Raw genomic sequence first — 21,527 nt, 5'->3', positions numbered from 1 at the left:
CCCCTGAGCTAGGGAAGGCCCAGAGGGTCATAAACGACCGAAGGGAAAAGGAAAAATGAGATGGGAGGTTCTAACAGCCAAGCTGGAAGGGAGGAAGCAGATTTAATTTGATGAGAAAAAATAATGCAGCAAGATGGGGCTTGCACTCAAGTATCACGAGAAATTCGTATCAGCTATAGAGTATCGTTTCTTCCGTTAAGGTTTGAAATCAGTAAATTATAGGCTAAAAAATGGCCTTCTCTGTACCATTAGATGTTCTGACATCAATTCCCTTTCTACTGATTTTAAAATTGTGACCATTTGTCAAAGAGACCTTTGTCTCTGCATGAGTCTGACAGACCACAGCCAATCCTTTTATTTTCAAACTTCTCAGTCACTGTTTTCAAGTTGTAAGTAGTAGGATATGATGGTACAGTTTGAGAGCTGTTGTTCTACTCAATTAGAGAATCTTTTTATTTTAAAAGAAAAAAATTGACCTACATGCTTCTTTGAAAAGCCACCATTTTCCAGCTGAAGATGACGCACTGAACTCCCGTCCCATCTCTGTCCTCATCCCAACACCCCGTCGACGACAGTGGGGACAGTCCAATCCCCGAGGCCAACAAACCGGCATTTTCTCTGGGGAAGGAAACGAGAGGTCTATTTTCTAAAGAAATTTACATCTCCCCGAAGCGATCAAGGAGCTGGGGCGTGGGAGAAGAGATGGAGGACCGTCCCAAGAAGCCAACATCCAACTAACAGAATTTCTAGAGAGAGAGGAGGGAGAGAACAAATTTATTTTTTTTAAAAAGTATTCAGCCCTGAAAGTCAGAGTCTAGGTTGAATACTCAGAACAGTCAATGAAACGAATCCCCACACCAAGGGCCAGCCGTTCATTTTACAGATGAGGAAAAACCCCAAGAGAAAAAGCGGGGTGCCCGAGAGCGCAGAGCAGGCAGCAGTGGGACAGGGACACGGCTGTCCCCCACTCAGCCCCGTCCGTCACCTCGTTCACCCACCGCCTTCCTGCCGGAGCCACCCAGCACAGCTGGGGTGCCAGTGGGGAGAGGGCGCGCTGGGCACGAGAGCAGCTTCGCACTCACCAGCTGTGAATGGGGCTGCTGAGCCCCGACCACCGGGAAGCGCCAACGAGTCCAAGGATCCAGGGCCAGGTGGGTGGGTGAGCAGCGCGCCCGCCACTGGTTTGGCTGCCCCTGGGCACCGCAGGGTGGTCCAGGAGCCAGCAGCACCCGGGGACCGGTCGAAACGCAGGCGTCACCCCCGCAGTCCCCACCTACCCACAGAGCGTCTGGGACGGGCAGAGCGGCAGCTACCAAGGCTGCCCGCGCTGGTGATGCGCGAGCAGAAGACACAGCAGTACCTGTGTGACTTCGCCACCTAGTGGGGGACAGGCCTAAGGACCGGCAGCGGCGAAGGAGACCTCCCACGCCTGCACCTTTGGCCGGATGACCTGGGGCAGAAGCTGCCCTCCGGCAGGCCGGACAAACGCGCACGAAGGCACAGACCCTGTCGTCCTTTCTAACACTGCGGTCCCAGCACCTAAGCCCCGTGATTGAGACTGGGCGGACAGGTGACAGAGCCGCTGAACGGATAAAGACAAAAAGGCACATGTCCTAACTTCTCCTTTGCCCCGGGACTCAGCGTGAGCCCCAGTGGGGCCAGTTAATCAGGTGGAAGGAGATGGGGGCACCGAGCCACCGTCTGCAGAGGCAAGTTCCAGGCGCAGAGTCTGGGCGCCCTCTTGAGTGACCAGGCCCCACCCCGGGGTGCCCGGAGCATGGGAGGGGCTGGGAGGGACAATGTGCTTGGGTGACGGCCCCCCTCCCAGGGCCCACGCTCCCAGCAACAGACGAGGAGGAGGGGCTGCGTGCACACGAGAGCCCCCACAGCCCCAGAGCGCCAAGGGAGGGGGAGCTTCCTGTTTCGTGAGAGCCCCCTTCTTCCGTAAGCACACCGGCTCACGTGCTCCCCGAGTTCTTCCCGCAGAGCCCTTGTCACACTCCATGTCACCGCGGCGCCGAGAGAAGCGCTAACAGTGAGAAACGGCACCGCCCCAAACACCGGGACATACAACCCGCTAGTCCTTCCCACAAACCAATGAGGCGCCCCATTTCACATGTCGGGAGCGGGAGTGCCATGAGCCGTGGGCCGGGTCCCCCAGGCCTGCTTCCAGCACAAGGGGGTATCTTGCTCACCTCCGAACCTGGGCACACAGAACAGACCCCACTGCACCCAATAAAGGAGCCACCCCATTTTACAGATGGGTAAACAGAGGCCCTCGTCTGCACTGCCTCCTAGCAGACGGCGTTCACATCACCCCCCACGCACAGAGCAGATGGGTCTGAGTTCTTACACACCTGCCCAGCGAGGCGGCCACCAGTAATTACTGGGGTGGTCCCAACATCTCCGCCCTGATTAGCTCTTGGGTCTCTGTCGAGAGAGGAGGAGGTGGGGAGGGGCACTCGGAAGAAGGGAGGAGGGGAGGAGGAGGAAGAAGAGGGAGAGGGAGAAGGATGAGGGAGGGATTCTCAGACTTTGGAAAGTTTCTGCAGGCAAATTCCACCCAAAATTATTCCGGTTTTTAAGTCACTAGGTGTTTCTTTACGAAGTCACAGTAAAATACCAACTTGTTTTTAAGTGGAACATAGAAAGCGCAAATTAACTTCCTTAATGTAAATGAAACTGCACATGGAAGCCTGGATATGCCCCAGCAACAGAGAACAGGACAAATCACATGCTAATTACTGCCTGAAAGAAGATCTGGTTGTTAATTGCGTGTGTTTCAGGCATTCCACGTGAGCGACCTACCTGAAAAGCTTTTCAATTCGTGTGTCGGGAAAGTTGGTAATTAAACACTTCAAATCCCTATTGACTTTATCAGAGATATGATAATCCTTACATAGTTAGATTATAATTATTTTTATTTGTCAAATGGAGTTGGTATTTAGCTCAGGAAAGTATTAGCCTTCCAGTCTTTTTTAAAACTCCCCTGGGACCTGTCCTCCGCGAGGAGTACCTGGAGCCGCCCAGGAATGGTGTGCAGAACCCCAAGACGAGGCTTAGCAAGCGTGCTAGGAGGGGCGTCTGAAACCGCTCATCCCCTTCTCAGCCTTGTCTGCCCGGGACCCTGATTCATCCACTCAGAGACCCCTTTTTGAGTGACAACGGCTAAAAGCAGTCTTGGGACACAATGTCATTTTGGTGGCGTTTCTGATAAAAAATTTAAAGAGCACAACCCCCACGTAACCCTGATGTTTTGCAACATCAGACAAAACCAAATGAAGAGACACTTTAGAAAATGACTGACCTGTGCTTGGCCACAATGTGAAGGCCACCAAAGAAAAACAAAAAACAGAACAAGACCAAAAAAAGCCTCTGAGCAATTATTCCAGAATTGAGGGGGAGTAAAAGGGCATCACATCGATGGACCGCGGGTATGACGGCAAGTGAAATAAGTCCGACAGAGACAGACAAATGCCGTACGATCTCACTCGTGTGGAATATAAGAAATAAGACAAATGAATAAACAACAACAACAACAAAAACCAGACTCTTAAATACAGAGAACAAACTGGTGGTTGGGGGCAGGGGATGATATGAACCAAAGGGGATGAAGAGGTACAAACGTCCAGTTACAAAATAAGTAAGTCGCAGAGATGCGAAGTACAGCACAGGGAATATGGTCAATAATACCGTAATGACGTGCAGTGACCCCTCTTACAGAGATGAATGCGAGTGATGTACAGACCCGCTGAAGGCTATCGTTGTGCCCCGGCACTCATTTAACGTTGGGTGTTAATTATACTTCAGTCAAAACACGATACTAAAAAGAGAGACACCACAACTGAATACAATTTGTAATCCTGGATTAAACCTCGGGCCAGGAAAACAATGTTTCTGACTCTGAAGAACACTCCGTTGAAAATATGAATAAGGTCTGTGGATTACATATTATTGTCATATTAATGCTAATTTCCTGATTTGGGTCACAAACTGTTGTTGTTATGTGAGAGAATGTCCTTATTCCTAGTGATGGGGGATCGCCGAGCGCCACGGTCAAGAAAGAATTCTTGAGACGTCTTCGGTGCAAAAAAGGTGCTTCTATTAAAGCACGGGGACAGGACCCAGGGGCAGGGCGAGCGGCCCTGGGATTGTGAGGCGTGACTCATTCTATACTTTCAGGTTTGTGGAGGGAGGGGTCAGGTAGAGATAATATAAGTTTCTAAGGAATTTCTGTATGCTGAAAGCAGGGTCTACGGGACCTTGAAGGTCTGGCTATTGTCAAGATAAGGTTGTTTTTGGTCTCTCCAAGAACATGAAGGCAGCTGTGCATTCCCTGAGGAATGTCACGCTCTGCAGGTCTCAGGTGATGACATAACTCTTCACTGGTTTGTCATGTGGGAGACAGAGGGACCGATTTGGTCATTCACTCAGTAAATATGTATTAAGCACCAATTATGTGCCATGCCTCGTGCAAGGTACTGGGGACACTGCGGTTTAAAAAAACAAAAAAGTCCCAACTGGAAAGGAAATGAAAACTCAGAGGTTTCTGGCAAATCCCCGCGTCACCTGGGTGTCTTGAGCTCAGCATGTCCCAGAGCAAACGTGCCCCCCCCGCCACCTCCACCAAACCCCCCTCCCCAAATTCCCAGACCTCATCCGTGTCTGCTGCCTTGGGACATGGCGCCCTAACCCACGCAGGGCCCGATGCAGGAACCCGGATGCTCCTGCCCCCGCATCAGCTACGTCCAGCCCATCACCTGGCTCAGCTGGTTTCACCGCTTACATACCCCCGTCTCTCCCCATGTCCACGGCCCCCACCTGGACTGCCCACTCGGCCTTGCAGCAGGTGTCCTTCACCGGGCCGGCAGACCCAGCAGCCGGAGAGATCTTTCCAGAACCTTCCACCGGTCACATCACACCCTGCTCACAACACTTCGGAAGCTGCCTGTTGCAAATGGAAACAAAGACTCCTTTCTTTCCTATTACTTCTTTTACCGACAGCCTCATGCATGTGATTATTTCATAAAGGGCTGACTCTCCAACCACACAGTGAGCTCCGTGAAAGCGGAAACCACGCCTGGCTTTGCACACCACTGTGAGCACTCGGTTGGCATTCAAATTAATATTTGTTTAATTAGGTGGATAAGCAATTAAAATAATTAGTGTCTGGCTCTGGCCAGCGAATGGAGATTCACTGGGGCCGAGGACCTGGGCTGGCAGAGTCTCGGGGACACCCGGACAGATATGCCGGGCAGGCAGCTGGAGGCTGACGTTAGGGAAAGGCCCAGGCTCCTGTCCTATACGGAGCTGTATGGCCCAAGCCCACCCCTTCAGCATCCTCCCTCCGCCCATCAGAGAAGCCGGCGGGGGTCCACGTGTCCTCTGCCCCCCAGGGTGCTGTCGGTCACTTGCCTAAGACTGTCCCACACTGCCTGTTGTAGAGGCCGCTGGGCAACATGCAGCCAACCTGTTTTGCTCAGCATCCTTCTATCCCCCCAGCATGGAGCACAGCACCCTTTGTGCGGGGAGGCGGGGGTGCTCGGGGAAGGCTGCCTGAGCCGAACTGGAAGTTTTCTGGTGTGAAATGCTTTCAAAAGGAGAGAACACAGCTGTGATCCTTGATCACATTCATTCATTTTATTCTTTGGGGGACTTGGAATCCATCAAGCATATCAAATTACGGCAAATGATTCCAGACTACGCCTCATTTCAAACTGCTGATGGGATAAAAACATCAATGCTGTTCTAAAAATAATAAAAAAAACCTTTTGCAGTTCCGTTATTTCACATTTAAATTAACTTCCTTCATGGGTATCATGATGATCCGAGGGGCATCATCTTGTTCTTACAGCCACCGGGTTTTCTTACACTGGGTGGTGGTCATGAGGGCCGGACCCTTACCTCTCTGCCCACACGCCCCACGGACCTTCTGGGCTCCGTCCAGTTGCCACGGCCCAGAAGTGACAAACAGCCCCGTCCCCACGGGCCCGGGCTTCTTGACCTGGGCACTAGTGGTATCTGGGGCTGGAGAAGTCTGTGTTGGGAGGGGGTGCTGCCCCATGACTGCAGGAGGTTCGGCAGCATCCCGGGCCCCCACCTCCCGATGCCACCCCCACCCCGCCGGCCCACCCACCCCAGGGTTGTGACAACCAGGAAGCCCTGCAGATATCGCCAATGACCCCCCACCCCTGCAGCTACACGCCGTGTGGACACGCCTCTGTCCCCCCAGTGCCAGACTTCCCGGGGGGCTCTGCCACACAGCTCCGTCACAGGCCCCTCCAAGATAAGGAAGAGAATATCGTGTGCATATAGCCATGAATTTAAAACAATGGGGGCATAAATTAACTTCAGACCTTGTGGTGCCTCGAAGTCTGGAGCTCGGCTCATTAGCTGATGTTGTAAAGGGCAGCCATGCTGCTCTCCTGGCCTCCCTTCAGTCACTTACCAACTTCAGTGGCTTTTTCCTTAACTGGTGTGAGTCCAGTTTGGTGGGACCGGCAAAAAACGGGCAGGCACAGGCCCCACGCAACAGGCTACGGGCCTCTGGTGGCCAGAGAGGGTCACTGCAGGGCCCCAGGGAATGTCTGGTGCACAGAGGACCCTACTCTCCGGCACTCGGCAGCAAGGCCTTGGCCCATCTGCTCTCGGGAGGCCTGGGATCCACCCACGGAGCTGGGTTTCCGCACAACTCCCCTGGTGCTCTCCTGGGGGTGCTCCCGGCTGTCCTACACCAGCCTTTCTTGCGTCACCTGGGACCGGGCAGGGAGGTGCCCAGTGCAGGAGTCACTAAATCAAACACACGCTTCGCTTACCCTCAGTCACTAAAACCTCCTGACCCTGCCTTTGAAGCGGGCATAACTGCCACCAACTAAGCCATGGACGCAGGCAAAGGGACAACAGCCCCCCACCCTTCCCCAAGCTCACTCAGTCCCGGGCACTGGGCAGCCGGGTGGTCTGCTTGGAGAGGTGTCCTTCAGCCCAGGGGCATGTGTGGATAGGTAGCAGCGATCGAAGGCTTCTAGGACAGTCACCGGCCCCTTCCACGTGGAGAAGGCCACATAGGAGAGGTGATGTGGCAAGGGGCCCACGCCCTGCTCCGCCACTTACACAGCGGGGACCCCAGGCAGGTGTCGGGCCCAGGCCGAGCCCCTGGTTTTACCTCTGGGAAACCAGTAGGAAATAAAAACATATAAGCCCATTTGACTGCTCAATTCTCCTTGCAGGAAGTGAACGTACGGGAAACAAGGAATCATGTCATGACATGTTTGTCTACGGGGACGGCCATGACCCTGTTGTGTGGAATCCCGACGAATGGAGGAGTGCACCAAGCTCGCCTCAACCAAAGAGACTGAGTGAGCAGACGAGGGCAGGGCGCTAAAACCCAAGACTGCGGCATCCCTGCCGCGAACGACAGGAGGACAGAGAACACAACAACGTCCACAACGATCCTGTACGTGCGTCTAGTATTTCGGGGGAACGTGTGACATCTGTCGTAACACATACAAAAACGCTCACAGTGGGCGATGGAACTGCCTTCCTGCTTTTGTACATTTTCCGACTTTTTTTTTTGTTTACAATCAACATGTATCTTCATTGTTACACTCGGGGGAGGGGAAGGTAATGAGGACGGCAGCCGGGGACCCGTCAGCAGGGGTAGGGGACCCCTGGCCTCTGCCTGGCCACTCTCCCAGCACAACCATGCCCCCTGCTTCTGTACCATGTACGAAAGTGGGAGCCACCTGCTCGTGCACATTTTTGCTTGTTTGTGGATTTGCCTGGAAAATGGTCGACCTGGTGCAGGCTGGAAAGCAAGAGGCTCCTCATCTGCAAAGGGCTCGGCCTCCAGCTGGGGCAACTGCCAGCAGCAGCCGGTCAGAGGGCGGTGGGTGCGTCCTTTGAACAGAAACGACGCTGCCACCCCCCTCCGGGCACTGAATCTAAAGCCAGTCCGGAGTCGACCTTACCTGCAGCTGCCGGTAACCAACAGCCACATCCACGGTTCCGCACACAGAACAGAAGGCAGGGAGCGGAGGACCCCTTCTGGGAGGACCCTAGAGGGACCCTAATAAGGGACCTGGTGGGGCCGGACCGTCCAGTACTACCAGCAGGTCACCAGGTTACGGCCCGTCTGACCTCCCCTCCTTCTGGGGAGGAGGATAAGATTTGTGCATCTCCAAGTTCCTTTATAACCAGATAAAGTCTGGAGGGACTGGTTTGGGTAGGGACTACCCTGATAGGATTTACAGATCAAAATCAGTTCCCACAAATAAAGACCAGAATCTAAATTAGACAGCTCTAGCCTACTGTTTCAGAGGCCTGCAAATACACTGTCCATGGCCTTGCTTTCTTGTCTTAAGACAAGCATGTATAGGCAGCCGCATACAAAGCTATAACACAACTCCCTGGCATCCATACACCCACGCATCCATACACCCACGCATCCACGCATCCACACACCCACGCATCCACGCACCCACTCACCCACGCATCCATACACTCACGCATCCACGCATCCATACACCCACGCATCCACACACCCACGCATCCATACATTCATGCATCTATACACCCACGCACCCACACATCCACACATCCATACACCCACGCATCCACGCACCCACACATTCACACACCCACGCACCCACTCACCCACGCACCCACTCACCCACGCATCCATACACCCACGCATCCATACACCCATGCATCCATGCATCCATGCATCCATACACCCAGGCACTGTGCACCCAGGCGCCCACGCACCCAGGCACCCAGGCATCCACACATCCACCTTACCAGATGCCCACTGCACAGGACGCAATATGACAGGCGCTGGGGCTGCACCATGAGGAAGGCATTCCCTGCCCTCATAGGGCTTCCAGGCCAGCAAGCGACCCAGGCATCAACCAATGACTACACTATTTACCATTTCATTCCCGGTGAGGAGAAGCACTCCAAATGCAAAGTAGACCCACAGGCCCTGGCAGAGCGCAGCGCAGGCACGCTTTATCTGGATCGAGGCATCAGGAGAGGTCCCCCCTTCCCCCCACCCCGCCAGCTGAGTAAGAAGCCAAGCTGGGACCAGGAGAAACAGGCGTTGGACAGGGAAACACTTCGGTGTGGGCAGTGGGTGGGCATGGGGCAGGAGAGACAGGTGAACTCGGGGTCAGCAAAAGCCCTCCAATGCAGGGGCTGGGCCAGAAGCGGGAGACAGTTGGCATTCACCCCACAGGAAGTTCTGTGTGGCGTCTGCGTCCACCAGCCTGCCCCACGCAATGACCGCTCCCGCCAGCCTCTGTCTGAAAGCCCCACCCGTCCCCACACAGCTGTCCGTCGCCGGACCACACAAGTGCATGCTTCTGCCATTACAGACCCGCACAAACATGACCTGAGCACGGGAGGAAGAGACGCAGAAAGGATGTCCCTAGGCAGGTGAGTGTCAGCACAGACCCACAATAAAGCGGTAAGTGGGGGCGCTGCCTGGGGACTGAGGTGCTTTAGCCCGACTGTTCTGCCCTCTGGGATCTCATCCTCCCCAAGGAAAACGCTCAGAGGAGCTGGAGAAAGGCTAGCTGACGTCCCTCCCCATGTACTCACTTCTGTAGCCCAGGTCCCTGGGGCCAGGAGGCCACTGCCTCCCCGACAGTGCCAGCCCCGTGCCCCGGGGGCACTCCAACCCAAGTGTCCAATGCTGAAGCCTCAAGCACGCCTCCGGCCCCATGTGCCTCCCACCTTCCTGTCACCTCCCACCACCCAGGCGTCAGCTCGGACGGTGGGGGGCCTCCTCCACTCCTCCTCCTCCCTCTCACCCTCTCCCACCCCTCGCCACATAGTCCTGACAGTTCGGCCCAAAAAGAAAGAATTGCTGCAGGTGGCCACGCAGGAGAAGCCCAGCCCCACTGCACGATGGACAAGGACGTGCCCGGTGCCCCTGGCGCTGTTCGGCGTGGAGTCCTGGCCCCAAAGTCTAACTCACCTCCTCCTACTTCTCTCCATCTCTGCCGGCCGGGCCCACGTCAGCAACCTCCAGCTGGAGTCTTGCCTCTCTTCCTGCCTTCCAATCTGCTCTCCACACAGCAGCTGGGAACAGCACGGTGAAGTGCAGGGCAGAGCATGTCTCTCCCTGGCTCAAGACCCCGTGGCAGCCTTCTACTGCGCCGAGAATAAAGTCTGAAGCCCTAACTCAAGCTCCACAGCCTTCCGTGAGCCGGCCTCCACCCATGCCTCTAGCACCCCACACCACTTCACCCTCGCTCACTGGGCTCAGGCCACTCTGGCCTGTTCTGGTTCCTCAAAGCAGACCAGCCCTTACGACCTCAGGGCCTTTGCAGAGGCTCTTCCCTTTGTCCAGAATGCACCTCCTTGCCCATGTTTGTCTTCATTCCTCAGATCTCAACTTACAGGTTGCCTACTCAAGGCAAGAATATAGAAGACAATCTCTTCAACAAATGGCGTTGGGAGAACTGGACAGCCACGTGCAGAAGAATGAAACGGGACCACTCTTACACCATGCACAAAACTAAACTCAAAATGGATGAAAGACCTCAATGTGAGACCTGAAGCCATAAAACTCTTAAAAGGAAAAGTAGGCAGTCATCTTGGACATTGGCCATTGCAACATTTTTCTAGCTACATCTCCTCAGGCAGGGGAAACAAAAGCAAAAATGAACTAGTGGGACTTCATCAAGATAAAATGATTCTGCACAGGGAAGTAAACAGTCAACAAAACTGTTGAAAAGGCAACCTACTGAATGGGAGAAGATATCTGCAAATGACATATCTGATAAGGCATTAATATCTAAAATATATAGAGAACAGGGGCGCCTGGGTGGCTCAGTCATTAAGCGTCTGCCTTCGGCTCAGGTCATGATCCCAGGGTCCTGGGATCAAGCCCCGCATGGGGCTCCCTGCTTGGCAGGAAGCCTGCTTCTCCCTCTCCCACTCCCCCTGCTTGTGTTCCCTCTCTCGCTGGTCTCTGTCAAATAAATAAATAAAATCTTAAAAAAAAATTAAAATTAAAAAACAATAAAATATATAGAGAACATACACAACTCAACACCAAAAAACAAATAATCTGATTAAAAAACGGGCAGAGGACCTGAATAGAAACCTCTCCAGAGAAGACATCCAGATGGCCAACTGACACCTGAAAAGATGCTCAACATCACTAATCTTTAGGGAAATACAAATCAAAACCACAGTGAGATACCACCTCACACCAGTCAGAATGGCTAAAATCAACAACACCAGAAACAACAGGTGTTGGGAGCATGTGGACAAAGAGGAACCCTCATGCACTGTTGGTGGGAATGCAAGCTGGTGCGGCCACTCTGGAAAACAGTATGGAGGTTCCTCAAAAAAATTAAATATAGAGCTACCCTATGATCCAGTAATTCCACTGCTGGGTATTTACCCAAAGAAAACAAAAATGAATTCAAAAGAATACATGTAACCCTGTGTTTACTGCAGCATGATTTGTAATAGCCAAGACATGGAAGCAACCCAAGTGTCACCAATAGATGAATGGATAAAGATGTGGTATATACATACGTATACAATGGAATATGACTCAGCCATCAAAAAGAATGAAATCTTGCCATTTGCAAGGGCATGGATGGGTCTAAAGAGTATTATGCTAAGTGAACTAAGTCAGACAGAGAAAGACAAATACCATATGATTTCACTTATAGGTGAAAACAAAACAATAAACAAACAAAAACTCATAAACACAGAGAACAAACTGATGGTTGCCAGAGGGGAGGGGAACTAGGGGACGGGCAAAATGAGTGAAGGGGAGTGGGAGGTCCAGGGTTCCAGGTATGGGATGAGTAAGTCACGGGAATAAAAGGTACAGCACTAAGAAATAGTCAACGGTATCCTAACAGCGCTGTGTGGTGAGAGGTGGTAGCTACACTTGGGATGAGCCCCGCACAATGTATCGTGTTGTGGAATCACTATGTTATAGGCCTAAAACTAATGTAACGTCACGTGTCAACTACACTCAACAACAAAAAAAGAAGATCAAATAAATTTTACAGAGTTAATCTTAACCTGAAGTATAATCTCATAAAGCATTTCATTACATCTTTTTTTTTTTTTTTAAGATTTTGTATTTATTTATTTGAGAGAGAGAGAATGAGAGACAGAGAGCATGAGAGGGAGGAGGGTCAGAGGGAGAAGCAGACTCCCTGCCGAGCAGGGAGCCCGATGTGGGACTCGATCCAGGGACTCCAGGATCATGACCTGAGCCAAAGGCAGTCGCTTAACCAACTGAGCCACCCAGGCGCCCGCATTTCATTACATCTTACATGTCTATTCTGTTTCGTTAACATCTATCCTATTTTACAAATGTATGCACATCCACGTTAGAATGCATCCTGTCTCTGCAGCAGTGAATGCGGTACCTCGACCATAAAGGACTGCCTTACAGAACCCCCGCTACATTAACGATCAGGATATCTATCACCTCGGCCAGGACCCACGGGTCCCCAGGTCCACCTTGTCTCACCTACGTCTCGGAATACGGAGCAGGAATGACTTCTGTGTTAAGTAAGTATCTGCAATTGCTCGTGCAAGAAAACCAGCAAATATCAGGACACCTCGATGAATAAGCCCAACTCTCAAAAACCATGACTGCCTAGGGACCCTAGGATAAAATGTCCTTTAACTTTTTTGTAGGAACTATCATATCAGTGTGCTTTGATTCTAAATCAGGTGATTGATACCAAGTTCGCTCTCTATGGAGCGATCTATAAAAGAAAGCAATAAAATCAAATGCTAATAAAGAATTTTAAAGGGGCGCCTGGGTGGCTCAGTCGTTAAGCGTTTGCCTTCGGCTCAGGTCATGATCCCGGGATCCTGGGATCAAGTCCCACATCGGGCTCCCTGCTCGGCGGGAAGCCTGCTTCTCCCTCTCCCACTCCCCCTGCTTGTGTTCCCTCTCTCGCTGTGTCTCTCTCTGTCAAATAAATAAATAAAATCTTTAAAAAAAAAAAAAAAAGAATTTTAAAAAAGGTTTCCCCTCCAAGAGGCAAACTTCAAACCTCCTTCATTTCTTCACCATTAACAATTTTGTAACTAACCTATTTGTGGGATTCCTTGCGGCTGTGTGTGTCCGTGGGTTGCAAGCAGCTCAGTGGCCGTGGCTGTCCTGGTTCCTCGCTGCTGACCACCCAGAGCCTAGCTCTCAGTACCGGGCACATAATAGTTGCTCAGTAAATACTGGCTGAGGTATAATAAATCTCATTTTCAGACATCATTCCTCTCATTTGGCAGAAGCCAAAAGGCTACCAATTCGTCACTGGGCTCATGGCACATGTCTACAAGGTAAACTTTATAAAGATTTTTTACTGAAAAGCACACCAACACCTATATGTTAATTAACTGAATTTAAATAAATTTTTTAAAAAAGAAGACCACAGGTTTTACATGTGGATGGTCCAGCAGCAAAATGGACTTTTTTCTTAATGCACAGTATTTGACTGATTCTAAAGGAACATTTTTAAAACATTCCTGAAATGGAGGCACATCGTATAATAAACAGTATGTCAGAGTTGAAGTGTCAGAGTTTTTCCTCAGGAGTAGATACAACAGCTATGTGTCTTGTAACTGATGGGCTGTGGGTTCCATGAAATGCAGTACGTAAAGAAATCGGGCTTCCGCAGTCCGCTCGGTTGGGCGCTCCACCGCCCTGGGGGGGCAGTGCCGCTGGGCCCCCACAAGCACCACAGGCGTCTCCCCGAGGCTCTGAGTCTACTGCATTCTTGGGCGTCCATCTGGGTGTCCAGATCCCCAGGAGAAATGACAGGACAGCCACTGGAGGGCTCCCCGTGCCTTCACAAGTCTGCCCACATAACCCCAGCCCGGAAGGACCCTACATTCTCCATAGCACAAAATCTCTCTCTTCTAAACGTCCGGTTTCAGAAGCTAGCTCCCCACAAGGCTTTCTCTGCGTTCCCAGCATGATGCATGCACACCTGTCCAGCGTGCATTTCGTGCTACTGTTTGTCATGAAGTTAGCCTCCTTATGCCTCCCCTGTTAGCCTCGGAACTCCCTGAGGTCCAAGAGCATCCCTCCTGACCTTCACACTATCCTGAACCCTGAGCAGTGCTTGGTACGTCAAAAGTGTTCAATGTGTCTGTTGGACTGACCCAAATGTCCCTCTGTCTACAGCTGTTTGCCCAGAGGACCTTCCCGTACCATACAATCAATTCCAAACTAAAATGCCAAAGACCAGAAAAACGGAGGAAAAAGAAGTCTAGTAATTGATTTCAGGAAAAAAGTGGACATTTTAAGTCTCTGAAAACATACCTTTAAATTCCTTTACCATGTGCAAGCAAGCCTTATTAATTCCTCTGCAAACGCTCCTTGCAGGGAATGTCCTGATGACGCCTAATTCCTGATGATCTCTGGTCTGACTGTACCTGAGACCTTCCTGCTTCTGCTATAAAAGATTAAGGTGGCGTGAAGGCATTGGAAGGGCAACCCCTTTGTACCCTGCACCATTTCAGTTACAGATAACCTTCCATGGGCAAAATGAATCCAAACCTTCCCTATCCCATATAAACCAGAAATGCTTAAATATCACCCAAAAAGGAAGTGAAACAATGCACACACGCAACAGAAGATTCTAGGACTCCTGGTCTAGAGGACAGAGGTCGTCCCCGGCCAGAGAGAACGGGAAAAATCAGCAACCCGTGTAGGGCCTGGAAGTAGGGAGGTATCAGGCGCCACTGGAGACCCAGACGGTGCAGGCAGAAGCCAGGAGAACTGCGGGAGCCCAGCCTTTCCTCAGAGAGCACGCCTCCCCTGGAGTAGTTTCTAGAATCCGGACCTGAAACCCAAACAGGAGATCTGGAAAGGGCACATCAGAGGTTTAAACGGGGCTCCTATCGCCTGAACACCCGGAGAATGTGAAAACTCCAGCTCCATCCAGCATCTTGGACCCCAGAGTGCCCTCATCATGCCTCGCAGAGACGACTAACAGCGCAGGGGTCTGCGGCGGGCAGCCGGGACCTGGGAAAACGGAACCAGTGGTCACGGGCGCAGAGGTGACAGGCTGTGGCCTTTGGACCCTGGGCACGAAGAAGCAGCACAAATCCATCTCAGTGCCTCCTGGTGCCTTTGCCTGTGTTTACCAAGCTCTTACTCTTTGCAAAGCAACAACGTCTAGGGAGAGGGGTAAGGCAGGGGCAGGGGGAGGTGTTCAGAGAAGCGTATGGGGCTCAACTGCCAGTCACATCTTTAGTCTCTCTCTCAGGCTCATACCTTTGCTGTATCCCTTCAAACCATACCCTTTCTCCCAAAGAAGGTAGATATTCCCACAGGACAAGAACAGCATGCCCCACAGCTCTGAGTGTGATCACGGGGGACCGGCTAGGAGGAAAAACTTTGCACTTGAGAAGACCTCTCTGTGCTCAGGATCTCTGGTGTCTCTGCCGTCGGAGAGAAGACGCAGACAGCACCGTCTGTCAAGCAGGCCGGGTGCTTCCAAATAATAGAACAACCCTCACCTGCACCATGTGAGTCCCCCACCGGCCAAGGCGCAGGCATGCGGGCGCTCCGCACCGCCAAGCCCGGCAGCCGTCCTGGATTTGCTGCAGGCAGCTCGTGGAACAATGCAGCGGACAAACCCGTTTTCAACAGTGATACAAGGGAATATGCGTGTGTATACACTATGTAAATACCCTCTCTGATTTTATTCCTCTTTCCAATATAAACCTCTATTGGACTAAATCCTCGCTTAATCACCTTTGCTTTTTTTTTAATGTCGTAACATTTAAGTCCATCACTTTGCTATTGATTTTTCAGCAGCTGACCAGGTTGAAACTGCAGACGCCAGGAGCCATCCAACTGGAGCCACTGTGTCCACACGTGCCACGTTCCCGCTCGGTGTTCTGGACCACCAACTCCTGATCTGATCGCCAAGCCTCCTTGTGCCTCTTATGGAACCTCCTTCCCTGGAACGCCTCAGACTCCCCACCTCTGTGTCTCCATGGCCTCCCGCTTTGCCCTCACACCACATTTGAGCTGTGCCAACTCTAAGCCCCCCACCTGCCCAACGGTGCAGTTCCTCTCTGTTCTGAGCCAGATCTGAGACATCTCATCACCTTCCCCCCACCACGGGCCTCATTTCAACCAGCCTCCCTGCCTCCAGGCTTGCTCCTTCCTATGTTATCTAGACGTGGCTGACACATCCACCTTCCTGAAGCATCGTGATCATGTGACTTCCTCGTTCGATACCACTGAGGACTCCTTAATGTGGGAGGGAGAGTCCAGACTCCTTAAGAGTGTCTTTCAAAAAATGAAGTGGGGGAAATCGGAGGGGTAGATGAACCATGAGAGACGATGGACTCTGAAAAACAAACTGAGGGTTCTAGAGGGGAGGGGGTTGGGAGGATGGGTTAGCCTGGTGATGGGTACTGAGGAGGGCACGTTCTGCATGGAGCACTGGGTGTTATGCACAAACAATGAATCAAGGAACACTTCGTCTAAAACTAATGATGTAATGTATGGGGATTAACATAAGAATAAAAAAAATTAAAAATTAAAAAAAAAGAGTGTCCTTCAAAGCCAAACAAGTCTGTGAAATCCCCCTGCTCCCTCCTATAACCCCAATGCCCCCCGTACTCACTGAAACCTACCCAGTGTAAGTCTGCCACTCGAGCTGTCCCCTCCACCTGCGAGTACGCTCGGCCCCTGGCTCCGCACATGCAAACCCTCCAGCCCCACCAAGGTGGGCTGGGTAATGTCTGATCTCCGAAAGCTTTCCCTGGCCACTTGCGATAGAAGGGACCCTTCACTCCTAAGTCCGATGACACATTTTTTTTCTTTACTAGGCACCCCACCCCACCCCCATCTCTAACACACGGACCTTCCCCTCCTGGGAATTCCCTGCGGACTGGCCTCCGTCTGACTGCAGCCTGCACCCTCCTCGGGAACCTAGCCCCAAGGCGGGCCGGCGGCCCTCAGTGCCCAGCACCCAGAACTTGATGGCAGTCGGCCTGAGTGTCCCCCCTTCCCATTCATTCTTGGGCACCCCGCAGGGAGTGCTCCTCACCAGGCAGGGCATTCTCCCCAGCTAAAGCAGAATTTCCCTGCTCCCATCCGCAGGCAGGTGCACAGGCCCACTCGGAACCTGGCCACACGTTCCCGGTCGGCCTGGGCGCGCGCAGTTGTCACGCACCGCACCCTGCGGGCGGGCCCGGCCGCGGAGGCAGGGCGCGCGAGTCGGGCAGCGCCGGGGGCTCCGGGCCGCCGCGCCCACCCGAGGTCAGGGCACAGGGCGGCGGCGCGGGGGAAGCCGCGAGTTCCGCCCTGGGCCGCCCTGTTGCATCCCGGCTCCAAACTTTTGCCGCCGCCCCGACCGCTGCCGGGGATGCCGCGGGGGCCGCGAGCCGGAGAGGAAGGCGCGCGGGACGGGGACGCCAACGGCGGGGGCTCTCGGAAGCTCGGGGGTCGCGGGGGTCGCGAGGCCCGCGTCCGCCGCCCGCGGGGCGGGGCCGGGCCGGGGCGAGAGGGGGCGAAGGCGCCGCCGCGGTGCGGGCGCGGGCGCGGGCGCTGCGGGCGCTGCGGCGCGCGGGCCCCGTGCGCGCCTGCCCCCCGGTGCGCGCGGGGCCCCGGCCGGGCCTGCGGGCGGGCGCGGCCGCTACTCACCCGGAGGGTTGACCGCCGCCGGGGTTGCCATGTTGCCGGGAGGCCGGGCGGCCGGGCGGGGCGGAGGGCGGCGCGGAGCCGGGCCCCGGAGGGCGGGCGGGCGGGCGGGCCCAGGCGCCGCCGCCGCCGCCACACAAAGGCCGGCGCGGGCCCGGGCGCCGCCCCGCCCCGCCCCCCCCGCCGCCCCGCCCCCGCCGGCCCCGCTCCCCCCGCCCCGCCCCCGCCGCCTCCCGGGCCGGCCTTTGTCGCGCGGCGGGGGCGCGGGCCGCCGCTCCCCGCCGGGCCGTAGCACCGCGAGACTTGCGCGGGGTGGGGGCGCTGGCGGGGGGCGCCCCGGGCGCGGGTGCTGGGGCCTGCCCGGCGGGGGGAGCGGGGGCGGGCCGTCCCGCGCTCGGGGGTCCGGGCCGCCGCGCGGAGGCCGGGGGGGGGGCCGGGGCGCAGAGCGGGAGGGGGAAGCAGCCCATTAAGATGCAGAGGGACGCGGGCCCTTGAGGCGCGGGGAACAAAGGCGCCCAGTGCGGCCCGCTTAGCATGCCGGGGCCGTGCCGCCTGGCTCCCGGGCCGGACCCGCGGCCAAGGGGTGAGCGCCCGGCGCCCAGGGATTCCCGAGGCGGGCGCAGCTTGGAGCGCGCTCGGTGCGCCCCCGGCGCAGGCGGCCGGCCCGGGAAGGGGGGATGACCTAGCTCCGACGAGGGCGCCGGGCTCTGCTCCTGTTCTGGCCTAGGTCGTTACCTGCGGTTGTAGCAAGAGCCTTATGGACACGACCAAACGGAGAATTGAACAGATTTTTCAATGTTTTTATCCGCTTATCCTGATGAGGTTAAGCCGCAGAGAGCTTGGAGGGGCCTCTGTTTTCCCACCAGGCCCCCGGATCCCCGTGAAAGCTCCTGGCTCTTAGGAAGAAAACCCACCAGGTGTCAAGCTCACGCGGATGAATGAATACATCCCAGGTGAGAGCCAAGAAGGGCAAGACGGCCCCTAATGTAGAAGTGTTTACAAAAACATCGGACTCTCCTAAATCCTTCCAAAAAAGCATTTTTGGGGGGGTAGAAAAACAATGCTCGGGATGTATTTTCAAATAGGCATTGTCTTTGGGAAATATTTGTCACTATTGATCTGCTAATAGGCGCTTAATGATACTCATTTGGTGATCCGTTGGGCAGACACTGAACGTCGGCAGTATGCCAACTAGGTGCTGAGTGTACCATGGAAAGGAAACCACGGGGGCCCTGTCCTTCCAGGGCCTAGCCTGGGGGTGGGGAGGAGAGGACCCCAAGAAGTTATTTGTACTCAGGAAGCACACAGCTGCTGGGGTGGGTGGGGGTGAATGAATGCAGGCGGAGAGACTGTGGAGTGAGCAGGGAAAATGAAAAGTAGGCTTTGAAGAAATGAGCAGGATGTGGAGAGGCGGATGGAGAAGACCTTTCAAGTGCAGACTAAGGCCTGTGGGCATTTGGCAACGAGATAGGCCAGGCCCAGGGAGATAATGAGAGAAAGCAACTCGGATGTCAGCTGGGCACCCCCCAGCGTCCTCATCTCAAGTAGAATGTCCCCGATTCTCCCAACATCAAGCCAAATGAGAACCCAGCTTCTTTTCTACGTGCCCCAAAAGACAGCACACTCAAATACCCACATGCACGTGATACACATTATAGGACTGAAGATTTCTTAAGGTAAACGCAAGAGGAGGTTCACCTTGTTCACACCACATCAAACAAGGTAAAATCCATCTTAGATGTTCCCTTTTTGGCCCTGCTCCCCACTGACGGCTGTGTCTGGTGGCCCATCTTCATACGGGGCACCCAGCATCACCGCACCCCTGCTTCCACCGAGCTCTGCACCCTCCCACCCTCCACGCTCCTTGGAAGTCAGCAAGCCCTTCTCTTTGGGGGGTTCCCCATCAGCCATGACCTGTGGCTCCCTTTGATATCGTCTGCGAACAGATGTATTTGTAATATTTGCCCTGAAAAAGAAAATTGGGGTGAACATAACACATCACCACGTACACACACATTTAACATGTACACGCGTATTTGTTGACAAGTTTTACTTCCTTACTGTGCTGAGCCCTGCTGCCCATTTTGTCAGTATTACTCTGCAGATATCTTTAATCCTTCTCTTTGCGTTTGTCCTTTGCGATAAAGGACAGGTAGCACGTGGCCAGTTGCTGGGGGTTGGGACACTTCCATAGTCCGCTTCCAGTCTGTCATGCTATGGTTTTCAGTTGAGTAAGAACATGTGTGAAGTTATCAGAAGGAGACATTTCACCCTCTCCCCCAGTCCCTGCACGTCTCAGGGTGGGTGATCTCTGCTCTTGCCCAATTCAGCCCTCACCCTGTGCAGATTAGGGACCGGAGAATCCCAAGGTCACACAGCTTGGTAGCCTGGCAAGACTTGGTACCGGGTCACCCACAGTGCTGGGATTTGGGGGCTGGGCAGGGGAGGTGTTGTGAAGGGGTAGAGAAATGGGGGATCTGGGCCCTTACCTTCTGTCTCGTCTCTCTCTTCTCTCTTGTTAAATAGGTAAAGACCCAGAAACATCCGATTGTGAAGGACAGCCCCCACTCCTAAGTAAACAGTCTGAAATGGAGCAGTTAGTCATTGTTGAATACTGAGTGGCGTTTACACAATACAGTGGTCTCGTGCTAATTATGAGAGCTAGTAGACTGTGACCAGTTAACAGGCTCAGGAATTCCGCTCAACCTTTAAACAACCTAGAACTCTTTTAAATTCCAAAGGAGGCTGTTGAATTGGAAGCTGAGATTTGCATTTTTTAAAAAAAGGAATGAAGGCAGACCCGCTGGGCTCATAGCACGTGATTGCGATCAGTCTTTGGGAGCATGCTTCTCCCAGAAACGCCCTGGGCCGGCAGCCACAATGCGGGTGAAACTCTTGGGTGGGGGGGTGGGGAACGCAGTCGGTCACCTGGCCGCTGCGTCCCATCCCTGTGAGTTCTGACACGAGAGACAGGACTCCCGTTGTGGGATGTGTGATGACCCCAGGATTGTTTCCTGCTCTTCCCTTCAAGATAGCAGGAGGCCAGGAATGAAAGCAGGGCCTTCCTTCCAAAAAAGAGGGCGTGGAAGGGCAGACAGACAGACAGACAGACGGGGCTGCCGTCTCTGCAAGCAGGGGCGTTTCTTCTCTGCCGCACACTGCCTGGCCCCTCTCCCCCTCCCTCACCCCTCCCTTCTTCCTAACTTCTTGCTCTTCGCTGGACAGAGCGGTGGTGGAGCCCCCCAGCCAGCGGGTCTCCCCGCTACTCTCGAGGCAGGGACTGAGCCCAGAGCTAGATGGGGCCGTGGGTTTAGGGGCACACAGGCTTTGAAGCAGAGAGTATGGCACTGGTGTCCTCTGTCACCACCACAGCCTTCGACCCACCCTGGAGCTTCGTGAAGCCTTGCTTTCCCCACCTGTATGGCAGGTGACTCGAACCTCTGCTGACTGCTAGCGTCCATGGACTTGAATGTGGGGATGTTTGTGCTCGGTATACTTGACAGGCTTTAGAAGGTGACTCATAGCTCAGCAGAGAAGAAGGGACGTGTGGCAGGACCCCCCAGGCCCCCAAGAGAGAGATAGAGAGACAGACAGACGCAGAGAGAGAGGCGGAGACAGAAAGACACGGGAAGGGACAGAGTCTCTTGTTCTGCCTCTGGGAGAGTGGGCAGAGGAAGAAGGGGAAGGAGCAGGCTGTCAGACCCACGTGTTCTGACTTCCATCGTCTGGCCTGAGTCCCTGGAGAGGCACCTCCAACGAGCTGATGGAAAAGCCAACAGCCGAGGGCTATCCCCCATTCGGAAGCCCAGGGAGGGAGACTGCACAGGATGGTTCTGCAGGGATGGAGGGTTGCGGCCGGAGAGCTGGGCCCCAT

At 54.0% G+C, this 21,527-nt stretch overlaps 1 protein-coding gene across 3 annotated transcripts in view; it reads right to left on the bottom strand.

Annotated features, from left to right (window-relative positions):
- The window catches only part of ARNT2 (aryl hydrocarbon receptor nuclear translocator 2), a 158,778-nt gene extending 141,013 nt beyond the window's left edge, over positions 1-17,765 (bottom strand). Inside the window, exon 1 of one of the 3 annotated variants that reach the window (XM_064569781.1) lies at positions 17,657-17,765. In XM_064569781.1, coding sequence (XP_064425851.1) covers positions 17,657-17,687 — 31 coding nt within the window. In that variant the 5' untranslated portion in view covers positions 17,688-17,765. The remainder of the gene's footprint in view (positions 1-17,656) is intronic. The other 2 variants (XM_064569780.1, XM_064569783.1) reach the window with 2 other exon arrangements.
- Between the last annotated feature and the right edge of the window lie 3,762 nt (positions 17,766-21,527).

This window comes from Mirounga angustirostris, unplaced genomic scaffold (genome assembly GCF_029215605.1).
Source record: "Mirounga angustirostris isolate CCGP_5_RB_7025 unplaced genomic scaffold, mMirAng1.0.hap1 SCAF_9, whole genome shotgun sequence".
Lineage (NCBI taxonomy): Eukaryota > Metazoa > Chordata > Mammalia > Carnivora > Phocidae > Mirounga > Mirounga angustirostris.
This window is presented reverse-complemented; position numbering and strand designations above follow the sequence as displayed.